General features: G+C 44.2%; 1 protein-coding gene across 1 annotated transcript in view; it reads left to right on the forward strand.

Moving 5' to 3' along the window:
* unc5db (unc-5 netrin receptor Db) overlaps positions 1-22,210 on the forward strand; it is a gene marked incomplete at both ends in the record, with an annotated part of 422,972 nt that overhangs the window by 294,266 nt on the left and 106,496 nt on the right. Inside the window, 2 exon segments of the mRNA XM_084308131.1 lie at positions 12,719-12,899; positions 14,501-14,668. Coding sequence (XP_084164257.1) covers positions 12,719-12,899; positions 14,501-14,668 — 349 coding nt within the window.

Below are 22,210 nucleotides of genomic sequence, written 5' to 3' on the forward strand. Positions count from 1 at the left end.
TTGTAAACCACCCACCTCTGTACTTAAACATGGGGTTAAACATAAGATCCATTTCAGTATTTTAAACATGGTAACTCATCCACCTCTGTACTTAAACATGGGACCCATTTCTGTATCTAAACGTGGAACCAAACATAGGACTAATTTCAGTATTCAAACATGGTCTCTAGTCAGACATTCAAACCTGGGCCCTCATTTATCAACGTGACGTACGCACAGATATGTGCTTAAGCCGTGCGTACGACCATTTCTAAGCAAAGTGTGGGGTTTATCAATTTGAACTTGTGCTTGACTTTGTGCTTATGTCTACGCACAGCTCTGAGCATGCTTAGCTGACGCCCAGTGGTAGAATATCGTTACTACGGCATAAGCGCTCCTCAGTTCATGCATTAGTTTCAACGCGGAAATAAGCTTCCGTGCATTACTTCCAACACTGGCGTGTTCAACTTCTGTATGACCCATAATTCATTATAGTTCATTGTAAAATAGCGACAGTAGTGTAATTATAACGGGCTCATGCGGGAACAAGAGGTTGGCACTTGGCTTGCTTGTTTGGCACGGGGGGCAGAAGCAGAACACCCACCTCCAAATGCCATTAAATATTGTTTCAAATAAAAAGCGACATTATTTTGTGTCATGTTTCCAAATAAGATTGGCCACAACGGAATGCTTTCTACTTCAATTTGTTGATTAGAATAGATTACCTCGCTCCGTTGAAACTTCACTGAGCTCAGCACACAGACATGATAATAATAATAACAACAACAATAATAATAGCTTCATTTTACATAGCGCCTTTCAAGAGACCCATGCAAGGTCGCTTTACATAGATGGGGGGATAACAAAGTAATAAAGATAGTGGACAGACTAGGTAAATATGATGATGAGATTCAAGTTCACGTTTTTATTGATCATAGGCATGTTGTCAGAGTATGATGTCATAATCAAACATTCTAGAACATTTGTCATCACAGATCATGTCATAATAGAACATAGGCTACATGGCATGGTCCATCGTGATATTGTGTAGACTGTTATTACTGTACCACCCATTGTGACAACAGCCTTGTGAGCTCCCGCACACAAACATGATGGAATTCAAGTTCATGTATTGATCACATAGGCAGGCTACATCATACATGGCAGTGAGATTCATTGTTCTTGTATATGCTCTCGTATTATTGTTTATATAGGCTACCCAATACTGACATCAAAATAGATTGTATGCCTCTAGAAATCATATGCAGCAGGTAGAAAATTGACGGAAAATCCGTCGCGATTTGGAATAAAATTGAGGAGAACTTTAATCCCTGGGTATTAATCAAACAAAACGGAAAAAGGCAGTCATATTCCAGCACGGTCTTTATTAGTGTTTGCGCTGCCCAGGCAGCAATGGTTAATAGATATCATATCCGACATCACCGTACGTGTACACGTCTGTCAGCCTGTCTCATAACACGCTTAATATAATAATAATTTAGGACCTGCTCAGAGGTCATCAATCGGCACACATGCGATGCATGCATGCAATTCGTATCTGCGATTAACCCATCCCGTCGTCCTTCCCCCCCAAGGGCAGCCGGGAGCAGACAGTCGTCAACGTGAGCCGCGCCAGGGGACCAATCCAAGTGCTCCTGTCCGTCTTCGTCAAGGACGCCACAGCGTTAGCGATCTATTGTTGTGCATGTTTTTCCATTGGGTTTATCTTATCGGGGGGGGGAAACCCTTGCGAGCATGGGGAGAACATGCAAACTCCACACAGAAAGGCCTGGGAGGTACCCCACCTGGGTAACAGGCATCATGGAAACCTGGTCCCCAAGCGGGAATCGAACCCTTGACCTTCTTGCTGTGAGGCAACAGTGTTAACCACTACACCACCGTGCTTCCCTCGGTTTAGTCCATTTTTCCACATTTCATGGGGGTGTTCCATTACCGTATATGGTTAATCGGGGCGGTTTTGGTATGCAAATACGTGAAAGTGTGCACGAGCCTCAGCGTAGAAGCAAGGTGATATTTATCATGACAGGTGTGCGTAGGACCTGTGTACGCACGTGTGATAAATCCCGTTTTTTTTGTGCATGCACACATTCTAAATTCTGTGCGTGTGGAAATAGAACATTTTCCAAGAAAACTTGATGAATGAGGGCCCTGGATTCTACTCCTTCTGTATTTAACCTTGGAGTATCCTCCCTCAGCATTTAAGCAATTAGTCACCCTTCTTCATTATTTAAACATGGGGTACCCTCCTTCAGCCTTTAAGCAATTTTCTATGAACCATACTTTGTATTTACCGTGGTCTTCAATACCCTCCTGGATTGAGTACAACCATTTTCCTCCCACTGTCTGTCTGCCCTCTGGTAACTTGGTTGAATACATCCATTTCCCTCCCACTGTATGTCTGCCCTCTTCAGGGGACAATGTGGCCTCTTTAAAGGTCGGGTTTACCCCACTGACTACCCTGTAGTAGTACTCCACGGGGGTAGGTGTATTGTCCTCCTCGTCACTCCCTTTCCTGGCATAGTCTGGCAGATATTCTGGGGGTTTGTGTTCCCTTGGGGGATACCTCCCACTGCTTGGGGCACTTGACGTCACCCTCAGGTGCTCCTCGTCATACACCTCTGGGGGTTGCTGACTGTCTGTCTGCACAACTGTACTAAGTACACTGGGGTGATGTGTTTCTGTTTCTACACACCTTGCTCTGGAGTCCAACTCTGGCTCCTCTGTCTGTGTCTCGCTCTCACAGGTTGTCTTCGTGACAAACTTGACTAGCATGTGTTTCTCCACTCTCCCGTTACCGGGATGATAAACTAGGAAAGCAGGGCTTCCTTTGTCGTGTCCTACGAAAAATCCTTTTATACCCTTGGACTTGGGTTTTCCCCTGTCCTGCAGGTGCGCATAACACACTGATCCAAATCGGTGCATTCTGGCTAGATTACACTTATTTCCTGTCAGTGCTGTATACGGGGTGGTGCCCCAGTGCTTATTAAAGCACCTGTTTCTGGTGTAAGCGGCTTCTTGCACCGCATAATGCCACAGGCTCTTAGGTAAGTTACTATCTGCTAGCTTACACCTAGCCATTTCGAAAAGGGTGTGCCATTCCCTCTCTGCCACCCCGCTCTGGTGTGGGAAATATGGACGTGACGTCTCGTATCCTATCTTATACCTTCTCAACAGTGATTGGAATTCTCTGTTTGCGAATTCGGTTTTGTGGTCGGATCTCAGACATCTTACTGTGCCATAAGGGGCTACGTCTGCCAGGAATTTCTCTGTGGCCTGGAGTGTGTCACTCTTTGCTTTTAGGAAGTAAACAAACACTGCCCCTGTACACACGTCTGTAAAAGACTGTACATATCTAAAACCTCCTATGGACTCGTTGCTTACTGGGCCTGCTAGGTCCATGTCAACTAGTGCAAGTGGTACCCTTACTCTGTCTGTGGGATTTCGGTTGGGTAAACTTCCCCGTTTTGCACATTGCAAAATTTTTGTCAGGTCTACACTTTTCCCCTTCAATGTGCATGCCCTCTGACACTATTTGCAATTTCAATAAATCCTCGTAATTACAATGACACATAATCTCGTGCCATGACTGAATATCGTGACTGGCCGTCTCGCTACACACATCATTATTATCATCACACTGGTCGTTGTCATTACACTCCGTTTTCAGATAATATATTCTCTGGTACATCTTTATGTCAAACCGGGTACCGTCAGGTTCTACAAGAAAAAAAATTCCTTTATCGAAGAATACCTTGGCACCGCTTGCAGTAGCAGCTATTACAGAGAATAGTCCTTGTGGGAACGATGGTACGTATAGAGCGTTCTTTAGCGTCGCCGTACACCGGCGCCCCTTGCTGTCCGTGAGGCATACCTCCCCTCTTGTGCCAATCCGTAGGTGCATCTACCGTCCGCCAGCTCCATACAGTGCCTCTCCGGGTGGAAAGTGTCGTCAAAGTTCTTGAACCGACTCCTGTCGTTGATGACATGGGACGACGCACCCGTGTCCACGATCAGTCCCCTTCTCTGGGCCCGCTGCAGCTGGGCCGGTCCGGCGATGCCCGCCGTCCGCGCCCCAAAAGCGCAGTCTTCATGTCCCGTTATTCTGCGGGCGTCGTCTCACGACGATTGTCGCCGCCATCGATTCTCTGGGCGTCGTCTCGATTCATTGCACGTCAATCGTCGCCGCCATCGTGTCCGCTGTCGTCACCCCGTCCACAGCCGTTATCTTGTCCGTAGCCGCCATTTTGTCCGTGGCCTCCGTCTCGTCTGTAGCCGCCATTTTGTCCGTGGCCTCCGTCTCGTTCATGGCCGTCGTCTCGTCCGTAGCCGCCATCTTGTCCATGCGCGTATCGCACGCTCTGGTTGTGTTTCTTCATGCACGCTCTGTCTGTGTGCCCCATGGATTTGCAGAAGCTACACCAGACAGTCTTTGTGCATTCGCTTCTCCGATGGCCTTTATCTCTGCATCGCCAACACGCCAGTTACGTCGTGGTCCTGGTTCTCTCTCTTGGCGTCGCTCTCCCCCTCCTCCGCGGCGGCTGGGTGGGTGTCTTCCTAGGCCTCGAAGTTCCTTAACTTAGCCTTGAACTGTCCCAACGTCATGTCCGTTGAACCGTGTGTTACCAGGAGTGTGAATGGTTTGTACAGCTCCGGTAGTCCTCTCATTATCATCGCCATCATTAGCCCATGGCTTGGTGCTTCTCCGGCACTCCTCAGTGGCGTCGTGATCTGCTCCGCTCTGTTGACGTATTCGGTCACGGTCTCGGTGGTCCCCTTCCTCAGGCCCGTTAGTGCACGGTCTCCCTCGCCCGATGAAATGCTCTCTCAGTACCGCCAGGCTTTCTCGGCCTCGATCTTTAGTGTCGCGGAATATCAGCCCCAGGCTGGTGTCGTCGAGCATCGGCGCTAACTCACAGTATGCGCTTGCGTTACGCTGGTCGTCTAGGGCTTTCTCTTCCGCCGTCAGTTCTCCCGTGGGGGCCGCCAGGATCGTCTCTTTCAGCCCCGCCCCGTGCATGCAGCACAGCATGCGCTCTTCCCAGAGCTCATAGTTCTCTGCTTTTCCATTGAATGTCGGCCATTTGCCTCTTCTCTTGTTTTCCGCCCTCTTCGTTAGTGGTATGCTTAGCTTTTGCTCTTGTTGGCCTAGCGTCTAGCCACGCGGTGCTCCCGGCGCTATCCTAGCCTATACTTCAGCTAAGCTTGCTACAGTACCTCCACTCTTTCGCCCTGGCGTTATCTGGGCCCATAACCTGTTAACAGAATTCGACTATAGGGCGACAATAATGTGGTCAAGAGGCATGGGCCCTCATTTATCAAGTTTTCTTAGAAAGTGTTCTATTTTCATACGTAAGCACAGAATTTAGAATGTGTGCACGCACAAAAAAAACGGTATTTATCACACGTGCGTACACAGGTCCTACGCACACCTGTCTTGATAAATATCACTTTGATCCTAAGCTTGAGCTTGTGCATGGTTTTAAGTATTTGCATACCAGAACCGCCCCGATTATCCATATATGGTCATGAAACACCCCCATGGGATGTGAAATAATGGACTGACCCGAGGGAATTGCGTGTTATGGAGAAATACGAGACAGGCTGACAGACATACACGTACGGTGATGTCAGATATGATATCTCTTAAAGACCATATTAACTAATAAAGCCCATGCTGGAATATGACTGCCTTTTTCCGTTTTGTTCGATTAATACCCAGGGATTAAAGTTCTCCTCAATTGTATTCCAAATCGCGACGGATTTTCCGTACATTTTCTACCTGCTGCATATGATTTCTAGAGGCATACAATCTATTTTGATGTAGCCTATATAAACAATAATACGAGAGCATATACAAGAACAATGAATCTCACTGCCATGTATGATGTAGCCTATACGCCATGTGTAGCCTGCCTATATGTGATAAATACAAACATGAACTTGAATCCCATCATCATATTTACATAGTCTGTCCACTATGTTTATTACTTTGTTATTTCCCCCCCCTATCTATGTAAAGCGAACTTGCATGGGTCTCTTGAAAGGCGCTATATAAAATGAAGCTCTATTATTATTATTGTTATTATTATTATTATCACGTCTGTGCGTGGAGCTCACAAAAGAAATACTGTCTTTTACTGTTAGTCTCAGTGAAGTTTCAACGGAGCGAGGTAATCTATTCTAACCAACTAATTGAAAATAATAGTATGTCGCTTTTTATTTGAAACAATATTTAATCGTGTTTGGTGGATGTGGATGTTCTGTAACCCCTTTCGTGACTGTGATGCACCGAGTGAATCCACAGTCACTTGCTCCTCAATAGGAAACCAACCTAGATTTACCCTGAAGGACTGGTTCTAACCGAACCGTTCGTTATACAAGAATCACAGAGAAATGTCAAAGGTACTCACATTTGCACGAGGGTTTCGGACAGAGATACGGGATGGTTTGAAAGCTCGGCGTTGCTAATAAATATTTTTTATAAACTGGTCAACACGGCATTATTTCCGGCGTTGGCTGCCTGGTGTGATCACAGCGCATGCGCATCATGCACACAACGCCGGAAATAATGCAGTGTTGACCAGTTTATAAAAAATATTTAAAATGTTTATTTGTTTATTAGCAACGCCGAGCTTTCAAACCATCCCGTATCTCTGTCCGAAACCCTCCTGCAACTGTGAGTACCTTTGAAACGTCTCTGTGATTCTTGTATAACGAACGGTTCGGTCAGAACCAGTCATTCAGGGTAAATCTAGGTTGGTTTCCTATTGAGGAGCAAGTGACTGTGGATTCACTCGGTGCATCACAGTCACGAAAGGGGCTAGGTGGTTGATGGTGGTTGAGAAGTGAGAGAGAGAACCCTTGTAAGTTCTCTCTATTTATACACTGTGGAGCGCAGTTCTGGAAGGTTCTAGCCTGTTCTAACCGGTTCTACTATATGACATCATACTTAAGCTTAACTTGAATTACACTATTGACACGGCGGGAGTTACACTAGGTGTTCTGCGTCTGCCCCCCCTGCCAAACAAGCAAGCCAACCTCTTGTTCGCGCATGAGCCCATTATAATTACACTACTGTCGCTATTTCACAATGAACTATAATGAATTACGGTTCATACAGAACACGCGCCAGTGTCAGGAGTAATGCACGAAAGCTTATTTCCGCGTTGAAACTAATGCATGAACTGAGGAGCGCATATGCCGTAGTAACGATATTCTACCACTGGGCACCAAGCATGCTCAGAGCTGTGCGTAGACATAAGCACAAAGTCAAGTTCACGTTCAAATTGATAAATCCCACACTTTGCTTAGAAATGGTCGTACGCACGGGTTAAGCACATATCTGTGCGTACGCCACGTTGATAAATGAGGGCCCTGGTTTCTATCTTTAGCTTTAACTGGTGTTGTTCCTTTTATTCACATGGAAAGAGCAGCAGTAACATACAGGTCTTCTCTCACTGAGAGACATGGGGGGGGGGGGGAACGAAGTGGGAGGATACATTTGCTTGTATACTCGCCACAAGGTGGTGTACCTGGGTGGTTCCGCCTAGAGCACCCTCTAGTGGGAACAGATATATATGCAACTAGACAGTCACTGGTGGAGACAGTTATATATGCAGGTAAACAGTTACTAGTGTAGTACAGTTAGACAGTTACTAACAATCCTACACAGAACCTCTGATCTCAACACACATATCCACTGTTGCTCCTTTCTTCAGGTTTATAAGCAGCCTTTTATGTAGTGGTGAAGAGATTATCAATTGTATTGCTACTCACCTGGGCAAGGTTGTTGAAGGTAATGAGACATTAGTACAAACACCTGTTGAATTGATTTAGTGATCTGCCTGTGTAGCAATAAGCAATTGAACATTGATGTAGTATTAGGTGGCTGTATTCTGAGACTGGAGCATATGATTTAGAGTTTGGCACTTTGTATTAACACTTTCTCCACCAATAACGTCATAGAACGGGTTTCAAGTTCATGCAAATTCTGCCAGATCACGGCGTATGACGTTATTCTGATCATATTTCATATTTTCGCCATGGTATTCATATTTCAGATCATATTTCGGATCCTTGTCTCATGCTGTGGGACTCAGCACAACTCTGCAACGCTTCAATACTGCCACCTGGTGAATGATCGGCGAGTTGCCAAACCGGATATGCCCGTTGGATATCGGTCCGTCCCCTAAATCCGTCCGGCCACTCGCATATCATCCCAGGACTCTAGCCACACACCGTGGATATGGATCGCTGCCATAACTCAATAATCCACATGATTTGGGCTGTTATTATTATTATACAAACCGGAAATGGATCGCCTCGAACCCCATCAAATAACTGGGATCTTTTTGCTCCAGTGTGATTGCCCAACGGTAAGAGGAAGCTGCCGTGACTTTCATCGTTTTTGTTTATTATTATCCATACAAACTGCTCTGATCTATATATCACCCATACTACATAAATCATTTAACGACTATCACAGAATTATAAACGACCCCCCCCCCCCCCCCCTCTGTTCACCCGTGCATGATCAGTCATAACGTTTAGGACCATGTACAGTTGAAATGTTTAATACAGCGTGGATCGGTATCAAACGGCATTTGATAATCTAATATATGCATTGATGCCTATATCTCACGTTCTATGAAATACTCCAGAAAACGATAAAAACATATTTATACTCTAGACGGTATTTTCGTATGAATGTGTGAATGAAAAAGTAAAACGTTCCTACATCCTGAACGATAGATAATCGATGTTGAATGGGCCATAGTAATGTCAATTTAGCAATACAATTTAAAAAGTTATAGCCCTGCAAAGAAGGTGAACATCTCCATAGACTTACAGTACTGGCAGAGAATGGTATAAGATGCTGAAAGTGCGTGGCAGAGAAAGTGTTAACAGTTTTGCACTTTATATGTAAGCATAGCATTTAGTATCTTAGAGTATGAAATTTGAAAGTCAGTTTGGCAATTTGCATTTTGAGTTTTGCACATTGAAACTCTGATGTGCAAAATGCATCAAAGCAGTCGTAAAAAACTGTAATTGTGAGGGGGAGTGGGGCAGTAATGCAGTCACCTGGACCTTTCAATTCAATTAGAGTCATGTTTGGCGCTGTGCAAATAGCATTGAAGGAGGTAGAGTCATGTTTGGAGCTGTGCAAATAGCATTGAAGGAGGTAGAGTCATGTTTGGAGCTGTGCAAATAGCATTGAAGGAGGTAGAGTCATGTTTGGCGCTGTGCAAATAGCATTGAAGGAGGTAGAGTCATGTTTGGCGCTGTGCAAATAGCATTGAAGGAGGTAGAGTCATGTTTGGAGCTGTGCAAATAGCATTGAAGGAGGTAGAGTCATGTTTGGAGCTGTGCAAATAGCATTGAATGAGGTAGAGTCATGTTTGGAGCTGTGCAAATAGCATTGAAGAGGTAGAGTCATGTATGGAGCTGTGCAAATAGCATTGAAACAGGTAGAGTCATGTTTGGAGCTGTGAAAATAGCATTGAATGAGGTAGAGTCATGTTTGGAGCTGTGCAAATAGCATTGAAGAGGTAGAGTCATGTTTGGAGCTGTGCAAATAGCATTGAAGAGGTAGAGTCATGTTTGGAGCTGTGCAAATAGCATTGAAGAGGTAGAGTCATGTTTGGAGCTGTGCAAATAGCATTGAAACAGGTAGAGTCATGTTTGGAGCTGTGCAAATAGCATTGAATGAGGTAGAGTCATGTTTGGCGCTGTGCAAATAGCATTGAAACAGGTAGAGTCATTTTTGGAGCTGTGCAAATAGCATTGAAACAGGTAGAGTCATGTTTGGAGCTGTGCAAATAGCATTGAAACAGGTAGAGTCATGTTTGGAGCTGTGCAAATAGCATTGAAACAGGTAGAGTCATGTTTGGAGCTGTGCAAATAGCATTGAATGAGGTAGAGTCATGTATGGAGCTGTGCAAATAGCATTGAAGGAGGTAGAGTCATGTTTGGAGCTGTGCAAATAGCATTGAAGGAGGTAGAGTCATGTTTGGAGCTGTGCAAATAGCATTGAAGGAGGTAGAGTCATGTTTGGAGCTGTGCAAATAGCATTGAAGGAGGTAGAGTCATGTTTGGCGCTGTGCAAATAGCATTGAAGGAGGTAGAGTCATGTTTGGAGCTGTGCAAATAGCATTGAAGGAGGTAGAGTCATGTTTGGAGCTGTGCAAATAGCATTGAAGGAGGTAGAGTCATGTTTGGAGCTGTGCAAATAGCATTGAAGGAGGTAGAGTCATGTTTGGAGCTGTGCAAATAGCATTGAAGGAGGTAGAGTAATGTTTGGAGCTGTGCAAATAGCATTGAAGGAGGTAGAGTCATGTTTGGAGCTGTGCAAATAGCATTGAAGAGGTAGAGTCATGTTTGGAGCTGTGAAAATAGCATTGAAGGAGGTAGAGTAATGTTTGGAGCTGTGCAAATAGCATTGAAGGAGGTAGAGTCATGTTTGGAGCTGTGCAAATAGCATTGAAGAGGTAGAGTCATGTTTGGAGCTGTGAAAATAGCATTGAAGGAGGTAGAGTAATGTTTGGAGCTGTGCAAATAGCATTGAAGGAGGTAGAGTCATGTTTGGAGCTGTGCAAATAGCATTGAAGAGGTAGAGTCATGTTTGGAGCTGTGAAAATAGCATTGAAGAGGTAGAGTCATGTTTGGAGCTGTGCAAATAGCATTGAAGAGGTAGAGTCATGTTTGGAGCTGTGCAAATAGCATTGAAGAGGTAGAGTCATGTTTGGAGCTGTGAAAATAGCATTGAAGGAGGTAGAGTAATGTTTGGAGCTGTGCAAATAGCATTGAAGGAGGTAGAGTCATGTTTGGAGCTGTGCAAATAGCATTGAAGAGGTAGAGTCATGTTTGGAGCTGTGAAAATAGCATTGCATTTACCCCTTTGCCCCTCTATCTCCTCGACTTCAGGGTCTGGCCAAACACCTGTCCCACAGCCAGGTAGAACCCAGAGGCATCTTGGGTGGCCGATCAGTTTTTAGAGAGGGCACCCCTTTAAAAACGTATGCATGGACTATCATTTCTTATTTGTGTCAATATGGATCTGCAATCCATCTTCCCCTGGGTGTGTGGTGTCAGGTCTGTTTACACAGTTGTTTGCATTGCCCCAAAGGCTTTTCCTATTTGAATCTAGCCCATGTGTTTGTTTATTATAAGGGCGTCTGCTCCCCTACAAATCCATCAACCCGGCCCATTCCACCACAGTATAATTGTAATTTGCAAAAGCAGTGAGGCAGCTCCATATATCAGGGTTGGGGCAGCAAAGCGTCACTAAGTTTGTAATTCATAATTAGTTTTCCTCTCTGTTGCTGGTAATTGGTTATAGTGCTCCTCTTGACTGCCTAATGGCTCCAGTATTCCCAAATAACAAATGAGTATATTTTTCCCACACTGAAAGTATATTCTCAGTATAAAAAGTGTGTTAACCCTTTCACTACCACACTACAGAAGGTTAACCCTTTCACTATCACACTGTGGTAGTGAAAGGGTTAACCCTCTGTAGTGGTAGTGTGGTAGTGAAAGGGTTAAACGTATATTTCTATCAATATGCACTTTTCTGAGAGTATACTTGCAATTATCTTTGGTACGTATGTGCTTTCGTGTACCAATTCAAAGCACATGTTTATTGTGATAGTCGTTAATATGCTGTAAGTGTAAATCTAAGTACCACACCACTAAGTACACTTAACAAGTCAAAAGAAAAGATCTGTTTGATGAAGAAAAAAGAGATGTTTACCAAACTTTTGTTTTTAAAGGTGTACTATTTTGGTAGAAATACATCAAAAGTATAATTTCAATATATTAAACGTTCTGACGGCCTGAGGGCCCTCGAAAAAGTGACCACCTCCAGTTCCGCCTCCCGGTGACCAGACCAGTCACCTCTGACGGTGAAAATAATAAGTTTTTTGTAGCCAATGAAATTCTGGAAACGACGATATCTCACGCAAGGGATATTTACCAGGATATATATGTTGTTTTCTCTGGTGAAATATCCAGACTCGTTCGACATCTGCTGCGCATGCCAATGGCCATGTTGGATAAACATACCTACATTAGAAAAACATGTGTAAAACACACATTTTCTGTGGTATTGTTATCAACTTTGGACCTGTACTAAGACTTCAGGCTATGGACCCATTGTGTTTTCCAGCTCATACCTCTCAGCTGGAACCTGTAAGAGGCATCTGTTTATTCAAAATAGTTCAGACGTAAGTAAAAACGTTTATTTCAGTGTGTTCAAACCTTTGTAACTCTATTACAGTAGCAGAGTGATTCCTGTTGTGGAAGAAATTTCAGAATGTTTCCTTTCAAAAGAGGCCATAAATGGTTCAAGAATAGCTTTGAAATGACTTTGGGTAGGCAATCGACAGCCGATTTATGCAAATACATTTTATTTAAATGAAGCACATCTTAAAGGAAAACTCCAACATTTTGGGAAATTAGCTTATTTATCTACCCTGGAGTTAGACAAGAAGATAGATACCTTTTTCTTCTCTGTGCATGCAGTAGGAGTAGGAAGACGTGCACCGTTAGCCTAGCTTAGCGTCAGTCACTGGAAGTAGGTTCCTCCATTAGCCTAGTTCCCAACGTCTTCCTACTTTTACTTTGACTGTTCTGTGGTCGTCGTCCCCCCCCCCCCCGGCCCTGACAGTAATTGTTCCGTTTCTCTCTCCCCCGGTCCTCCTTCTGACCTCCTCTCACTCAGGTGGAGTGGCTGAAGAACGAAGAGCCGGTGAGCTCTCTCGCCGACGACAACATTGACACCCGAGCCGACCACAACCTCATCATCAACGAGGCGCGTCTGTCCGACTCGGGGAACTACACCTGCCTGGCCAGCAACACCGTGGCCAAGAGACGCAGTGCCACCGCCGCCGTCGTTGTCTTCGGTATGGTCCCTCCCCCAGCCTCTGTGTCATTGTCTTTGGTATAGCCCCTCCCCCAGCCTCTGTGTCATTGTCTTTGGTATAGCCCCTCCCCCAGCCCCTGTGTCATTGTCTTTGGTATAGCCCCTCCCCCAGCCCCTGTGTCATTGTCTTTGGTATAGCCCCTCCCCCAGCCCATGTGTCATTGTTTTTGGTATAGCCCCTCCCCCAGCCCCTGTGTCATTGTTTTTGGTATGGCCCCTCCCCCAGCACCTGTGTCATTGTCTTTGGTATAGCCCCTCCCCCAACCCCTGTGTCATTGTCTTTGGTATGGCCCCTCCCCCGCCCCCTGTGTCATTGTCTTTGGTATGGCCCCTCCCCCGGCCCCTGTGTCATTGTCGTTGGTATAGCCCCTCCCCCAGCCCCTGTGTCATTGTTTTTGGTATAGCCCCTCCCCCAGCCCCTGTGTCATTGTCTTTGGTATAGCCCCTCCCCCAGCACCTGTGTCATTGTCTTTGGTATGGCCCCTCCCCCGGCCCCTCTGTCATTGTCTTTGTTATAGCCCCTCCCCCAGCCCCTGTGTCATTGTCTTTGGTATAGCCCCTCCCCCAGCCCCTGTGTCATTGTTTTGGTATGGCCCCTCCCCCAGCCCCTGTGTCATTGTCTTTGGTATAGCCCCTCCCCCAGCCCCTGTGTCATTGTTTTTGGTATGGCCCCTCCCCCAGCCCCTGTGTCATTGTCTTTGGTATAGCCCCTCCCCCAACCCATGTGTCATTGTCTTTGGTATGGCCCCTCCCCCAGCCCCTGTGTCATTGTCTTCATTACAATGCACAGACAGTGTAGTGTTTATTTACAGTGTGTACTTGAGATCAATTCGTTTATTATCCTGATGTCCGCCCCCCCCCCCCCTCCCCTCCCCGCCGTACAAGTGATTACGGGTGTCGTTGTTTTGTTTCCCGGCTCCCCTTATTTCAATGAATGTATTATTCAAGGAGTCAATTTGCTGCCTCCCCATTTAAAATCAATGTGTACTTTATGAAAGGGGGGGAATAAGCCACTGTGTCTTAATCTCATTTAAGAAGAGAGCGTTACTTATTAAATATTTATATGCCGGAGGCCCCTCTGCAGCAACATGGGTTCACGAGCTATGATGATAGCGCGCTGACACATTTAGCCTCTCCGCGCGCCAAACGCTCGTCTGGAAAGATCACAGAGTAAACATAACAAACCAGAGTGCTAAGTGGTCGACTACTCCGACGACTTTTTCTAATATCTCCCCCAAACCAGTCAGGCAATTCGGCTTTTCATGACCGTTTCCTTTGCCTTCCCCATACCGTGGACTTTCATCTTAATTCCAGATCCACACAGAACACACCGAACTGGCAATTACTGAGGGAGTGCTGTGTATCTGCCACCACGCCGAACGCTCCGTGTTCCTGTGCTGCGGTTATGCACCGTTGCCTGGTGCAGCCTCGGAGCTTTGCATAATCATTGAACTGTTGTTTTCTGGGGAAGGTAACTCTCTCTTTCTCTCTCTCTCTCTCTCTCTCTCTCTCTCTCTCTCTCTCTCTCTCTCTCTCTCTCTCTCTCTCTCTCTCTCTCTCTCTCTCTCTCTCTCTCTCTAGTGAATGGAGGATGGTCCCTCTGGACAGAGTGGTCGTCTTGCAACGTGCCATGTGGGAGGGGTGTCCAAAAGCGATCTCGAACCTGTACAGACCCAGCACCCCTCAATGGGGGAGCTTTTTGTGAGGGCATGTCCGTACAGAAGATCACCTGCAATGCCCTGTGCCCAAGTCAGTCCCCTCTGCGTTGTGTTGTATTGTTTCATGTGGCTTTCTTGTGGGTATTTTCCTTATACGCTCCACAGTGTAGTATGTAGGGCTGTATGTACTAATATCACACCCATTACTGTCTTTTACTATTATGCACTTTGCTACTAAGTAATCTACCATGCCTATATTATTACTATGCTAATATGTCTATACTACTATCAAGAGTGTAGCACTCAAGTTCAACACTGTTTGACGGACAATATCACTTATCTTTAGCTGCCAAAGTACCATTGTTGTACAGAACTTGTATGTTGCTTTGGATAAAAGCACCAGCTAAATTCCTAAAATGTAGAATTAATCTCGTACCTGCCTAATTTGTCCCACATCAGTATGTTAGGAAAAATGCATTCCTCCAGTGCACAGGCTGTCTCTCTGAAGAAGGTGATTTTGTGGTTCTGGACGGGGCTTTACATCTACGCTCCACATTTGCTAAAAATTTATTCTCAGCTCATTTAAATGCAAATGACGTGTGTGTATGTTGCGGAGAGAATGCAGAGAGCTCGGAGGTTGACCAGGGCTGATCCATACGCCCAACTCTAACTACTGCAATTTCTGTATTTGCTTCAACAAAGTATTATCGGTGTGAAACATGAGAAAATAAATACTTTACCTACACTACGTTTGACATGCTGTGTGTGGGCCGTATGAAATCCACATCACTGTGTATTATTTACCTGGGTAATGATCAATTAAACGATAATTCATTCTTTAAACACCGGCAAATATCACATTCTGATATAGAATATAGAATATCAGGCCTATATGACATTATAATGGCCAATTCATACATCTCTGGATGGGGCCAAATCTCCTCTTTCCAATGACCGAGTTCAATCTGGATTTAGTACCACCAGGCGCCCGTAACAGGGCAGCAAAGACCATAATTGAAATCTACTGTAAGTACAGTTACATTTTTGTAATGAAAAAGGCTCTGCCATTTTTCATCAGATTGAGACGCGTTTTTTTTCTAGACGTTCACAGAAAGGTAAAGAAACAAAGTACGCTCTATTTTATGGCAATAACGTTCAGGTTTGCTCAACCCATGAGACATAATCACGAAAAATAACGTTCAACGTGAGCTGGGTAGTGTAGTTTTATGAAATTCGAAAGCCCATCGAAAGCCCTGCGTCTCATCTTTCATAGGACTACAAACGCTTTCATGACGCGTTATTTTCTAATTCGGGATGCGCCGAGATATTTATGAACTCTTATACAACGGCATGCAAATTTCTCGATTCTGATTGGCTGAAACAGTCCATTTACACGTATGTATTGCGAACAGTCCACGCTTGCTGGCCCAGGACCCGCCCACAACAGAATCACATCACATCAATCCGCCGGATCACAAGATGGCGGACAATAATCTTTAACAATGATAGCGTCCTAACGACTAAACATGAAGCGATTCTGTCACAGCGAATGTCTTAGTCCTTTAAACAATGTTGGATGATGTAATTGATGGGTCATGAGTCAATACAGAACAAAAGAAAAATCGCGGATTGATTGATTGATTAATTTGCAATTTTCTTTTCAATTTATTTTTCCTTCTCTCTGACTGCAGCCCTCACTCTCACACTGTCCGATGCTGGCTCAGTCTCCACCCCCCCCCCCCCCCCCCCCCCCCCACACACACACACACACACACACACACACACACACACACGCACACACACACACACACACTCCTGTCTGCAACGCGGGGGATAGTCAGACTGAGAGAGAGCTGGGTGCTGCGCTGTTCTAAGTGAGCATGGCCTATTGAGTTGATTGATTGATTGATTGCTAATTTTATTACTGTACGCTTGGTTTCCAACTGGTTAAGTTTAGGCCCTCTACAGTAGGTTTAAAAAAATAAATAAAAAAATAGGGCGAAGAAAACTTTTTTCCTATAGGGCAAAGAAAACGTTTTAATTTGTTTTACCTACTTTCTATAGAAGCATCTAAGAATGAAGTTCTATAGAAAGTAGGTCTGCATCCCCTTAACAATTGTGTGTATTGAGCCGTACTGTATTGTACCCATTCTGCATCTGGTAATAAAATGTTCAATCAATCATTCCAATAATACACAGTTGGATGTGTTAGTTGGTTGGATGCACTTCCGAGCTGCTTCCACATGAGGCAACTTCTCTCAATCATTCCAATAATACACAGTTGGATGTGTTAGTTGGTTGGATGCACTTCCGAGCTGCTTCCACATGGAGGCAAATTGTCTTTTTTGTAGTTGTGGGAACTACTTTTTCTGGCGGATGGTTTTTTCAATAAATCTTCGATTAATGTGTGTTTATTGTATAGCAATAAGGTTGGATGAATGTGGCAGTTGTATAAAAGCTTTACACCACTTGCAGTCGTGATTTGTGAACAATAAACCATGCCTAGGGGGGTCTAACGACCCTCGGCTGCGCCTCGGGCCTAACAACCACCCCTAGGCATGGTTTATTGTTCACAAACCACTCCTGCGCGTGATGTAATGCTTAAATATTTCGCTAATAACACTTCAAATCATAGGTAAACAAACGTAGTGCTGAAAATAATACACTTTGACTGCTGTTTTCATAGGGTTAGGGTCTTTACTCTTGGCTACATTTGAAGAAGAAAAAAATGCAACATTAATGAATACGGGCTGTATTGATCTATTTATGACGTGAAATAAATCTTTAGCTGCCAAAGTACTCTTCCTGCTGACTTGAAGTCGCTTTGGATAAAAGCATCAGCTAAATTCCTAAATGTAAAATGTATCTCTTACCTGCCTAACTTTGCCCATATCAGTACGTTAAGAAAACGCATTCCTCCAGTGCACAGGCTGTTTCCTTCTGTGCCGCTTTCATTCAGCCCAATGTATGACAACCAATCACATATTGAAAGCGTGTTGACAGACAAACATTACAGACATGTTGACGAGAGGGCCAATGCGATGGAGAATGTGATATTTGCACGCCGGTGTTTAAAGAATGAATTATCGTTTAATTGATCATTACCCAGGTAAATAATACACAGTGATGTGGATTTCACATGGCCCACACACAGCATGTCAAACGTAGTGTTGTATTTTCTCATGTTTCACACTGATAATACTTTGTCGAAGAAAATGCAGAAGTTGGGCGTATGGATCAGCCCTGGTCAACTTCCGAGCTCTCTGCATTCTCTCCGCAACATACACACACAGCATTTGCATTTAAATGAGCTGAGAATAAATGTGGAGCAAATGTGGAGCGTAGGTGTAAAGCCCCGTCCAGAACCACAAAATCACCTTCTTCAGAGAGAGCACACAAATATGGGTTGTTTTCGTCATAAGCGATGCCAAGAAAAACATTTCAGGTGCCATATGGTTTCAGAATATTTCTTAAGCTAAGCATGAGCTCCACCTTAACCCTCAGAGCTCCACCTTAACCCTCAGAGCCCCACCTTAACCCTCAGAACCCCACCTTAACCCTCAGAGCCACGCTCCACCTTAACCCTCAGAGCCCCACATTAACCCTCAGAGCCACGCTCCACCTTAACCCTCAGAGCCCCACATTAACCCTCAGAGCCCCACATTAACCCTCAGAGCCACGCTCCACCTTAACCCTCAGAGCCCCACATTAACCCTCAGAGCCCCACCTTAACCCTCAGAGCCCCACATTAACCCTCAGAGCCACGCTCCACCTTAACCCTCAGAGCCCCACATTAACCCTCAGAGCCCCACCTTAACCCTCAGAGCCCCACCTTAACCCTCAGAGCCCCACATTAACCCTCAGAGCCACGCTCCACCTTAACCCTCAGAGCCCCACATTAACCAGAGCCACGCTCCACCTTAACCCTCAGAGCCACGCCGTAGACCCATGTCTGCCTTGTTTGGGGGAGATAACAGGGCCCCGTTCCCCGTACCTGGATAACTGAGTTAGCCGGATAACTTTCGGTGAAGTCTGACTTAAGCCGGACTTTCCCGTTCCCCGAAGCTGGATTGTCCAAATCACCATGACAACAGATCAAAAAGTTTGAGCCTGGTCGAGGGCAGGGTTTAAGTTCAAGTTAGCCGGATGAAGCATGGCCACGCCCCCGCAAAGAAGTGAGATTGTTTCCTGAAATTATTCCCACAGTCTAGGATCTGCTTTATACCATTCTGAATTATGTTTTTGTGCTCCATTCTTCCAGAGGGGGCTTTTGAAATGTAAAATAGACCCAAAATGCTGATACTAAATTCACTTTGTCCTAAATAATGCACGTTATACCGTGGCGCTTGCTCGGTGCGATGTACACATTATGTGGTTATTTTAACAACGCGCAGCATTGCAAATGTGAATCCCGCGGGGATATCCTTAATGATTGAAACCTATCGCTCGTTTGGCTCTGATTCCTTTCATATTCTCCGCTGTGGATGAGGAGCGAGGAAGGAGAGGAGCGCCTGGATTTTGTTTCATTCACGCATAAAATTGAAGTGTCTATGCGTGGATTGTGGATCTTGTGTGATATTGTAACTGGGATTAAAATGTCTGATGAGATGCGCTGATTGACGGATTTGAGAAATTGAATGAGCCGTTGACGTCACATTAATGAATGAGAATAAAGAGATAAAACGTCATTCAAAATAAAGAATATTCTAAACACGGGTCTCTCGTTCATTAATGTATAAACAATGAATTTATCCCATCTGGCACAGTGGCGCAGCGGTAGTGCTCAATCCTGGCAACCCGGCGACCGGTGTTCGAAACCCTGTGTTTCCAATATAATTTTTTGGAATATAATATTAATGATTATACGCAAAGGTAGCCTAGTTTTAAGTTAAAATATTATAAATCTACATGCATTGAGGATGTCATTCCTTATATAGCTCTCAACGTGCACCAAATTGAATTATTCCTACATTGCAAGAAGAAGGAAAAGACTAGGTTTCGAACCCCGGTCGTCTGCGTGAAAGTCAAAAGAAGAACCCGTTACACCACAGTGGAGATAAGTAAAAGATCGACCATACATCAATCAATGGGAAGAGAGCCGTATCGTTATTCTGTATAACAGTTTAACTAATTATTTTCGCTAGCAAGATCTCATTTGATTATTCAATCCAGCAGGCAAGTTTAAAGAAATATAATCTGATTGATTGAGGTAATGAGGGACTTAAAATTAGCCTATAGATAACGCATTTAACTTGTCGGCGAGGCGATTGAGCCGTACTGCAATATGTTAATAAAGTTTTAAATCAATTAATCAATCAATGCCAATCAGGATCTCTGCTATCGATACGTGCTGGCTTTTCTACTGAAGCGGCCGCGCGCACTTATCCTGGGTCTCAAGTCTGGTTCTAGTTAACGAGACTGAATCCACCTTCGAGGAACATGAAAATCCCGGCTTCAAACATCGGGTTAACTGAAGCTGGATAATGGCCCTCTTGATCGACTTAGTTGAACCAGGTACGGGGAATAGGGCCCAGGTCAACACTAGATGCCACATACAGTACAAGTGGTTTACATCGTCTGGAAGCTGGGAACCTGAAGATTATTCGCCCATTCAAATTTTATTTCAACCTTTATTTAAAATAGTAAGCTTCTGAGGTTTCCCTCATTTACAGAAACAACGATTGTACACATGTAAACAGTACATAATACAAGCAATATTCACAGAAAATTAAACACAACAGAGTACACATTTTAAAACGTTTAATATAATTTTTTTTTTAAATCAGCTAAAACAGTTACAGGTAGTCACACAATGGTCTGAAATCCTACGTATAAACATACCAAGAGAAGGGAGAACCTACAACTTCAGAGAGAGTTGGAGGACATTCCATGAGTTAGAGGTATCAAAGGAAAAAGCTGATTTCCCTAGATCAGAACAAACTTGAGGGACCCTAAGAACCATCCAGTCATTTGATCGAGTTGAATAGGTTCCAATATTCCAATCTAATAGTGCCAGTGAAGAGATATAAACAGGTTGTTTACCAATAGCAATAAGGGCTTTAAAAATAAATAAATACCAGTGTTTGTTGGTATTTCGGAAAGTTTAGAGTGTATACAGTAAGGGCTTAGAACATTGTGATGGAAGTATATGAAGGCCATTCCCATGCTGCTCAATTGTGTCTCAAGTTGTTGGTTTTACCATTTGTTACATATATTTGATGCAAACGTTTATGACACTCGCAAACTGATACATAACTTTAACTAATAATCCCTCCAAAATACCTTGAGGAACACATGGAAAGGAACATAGGAACATGCGGTGATTTGGTATCAAAGAAATTTGGAGATTTCTGTAAGAATAGCATTTTTCTGCGATTCGTCCCCCGAAATAACCATAGAATTCTATAATCTATATCTATATGTTATGGGTACTTTACTCAGGACATATGGGTGACACTAACCTTTTTCAATTACTTGTTTGTCAACTGATGAGAGTAGCTTAGGTTGCTTAAGGGTTAATTTGTCTATGTCATCCTCTTGTTAACAATCAGTGATGTGTTGTCAGTTATGACATAACATCATAGCCTTATTATTGTTAAATTGTCATATAATAGGAAGTGATTCAATAGTTTGTGATCATTGAGAGAAGTAGTTTGTGTAATAAATTGTATACAATTCATATGGCAAGCACTACTGTTCTGGAAATTGTCTCTAAATTGTGGCTGTAACGTGTCACGAGGCTGTGACTATCCTAGAGGTCACAATATTTAGTCAAGTAAAAAAAAATTGCATCACTAGAATGAAATGGCTACTATGGGGACTAACATCATCACATGTGAATATGATTGGACTCATTGGGTCCACAAGAGTCTCAGCTTGCCATACCACATTTATGTACTTCCAAGACTTTTTAGGGATCCCAGTATGCAGCAATAGTCAAATACACAATTTTTTCTTAATAACATATTTAATTCAATGCAGACAAAACGCAGACTGCATGTCTGTAAATGGGGATAATGTCTGTAAAGGGGAGACTCGTAGCTACCAAAATAACCCCTTTTCATTCAGATATCTTGAGGGGAGAGAACCTCTTTGAAAATGGCCATGGCCGTTTTTCCCCTCACCAAAATTAAGCCTAACTTTGGAGCATTGTTTAGCCCCTTCCCCACGAAGGCTAGCATGACATGGTTGGTACCCTGGTTGGTCGTCTAGTTTCATATGGTACCATACCAGTATTCTCACTCTAGCTTTAAAACGGAGCCCACTGCCGATGCCCCCCGCGGGGTTAATCAGATGACACATGGCAGAATAAACCTGATAACAGCACGGCAGACCAGACCACCACCAGTTTCATAGTCCTGCGTCCAATCCTATTTTCGTAAACAGGCCTGCTTCTCGAACCACACCGCCAGCTCACCCTCTGTCCTCTGTGTGTGTGTATGTGTCTCGTGTGTGTATGTGTGTGTGTGTGTGTGTGTTGTGTGTGTGGTGTGATGTGTGTGGTGTGTGTATGTGTTGTGTGTGGTGTGTGTGTTGTGTGTGTGTGTGAGTGTGTGTGTGTGTGTGTGTTGTGTGTGTGTGTGATGTGTGTGTGTGTGTGAGTGTGTGTGTAGTGTGTGTGTGTGTGTGTTGT

Source organism: Notolepis coatsorum (genome assembly GCF_963971535.1).
Source record: "Notolepis coatsorum genome assembly, chromosome: 2".
Lineage (NCBI taxonomy): Eukaryota > Metazoa > Chordata > Actinopteri > Aulopiformes > Paralepididae > Notolepis > Notolepis coatsorum.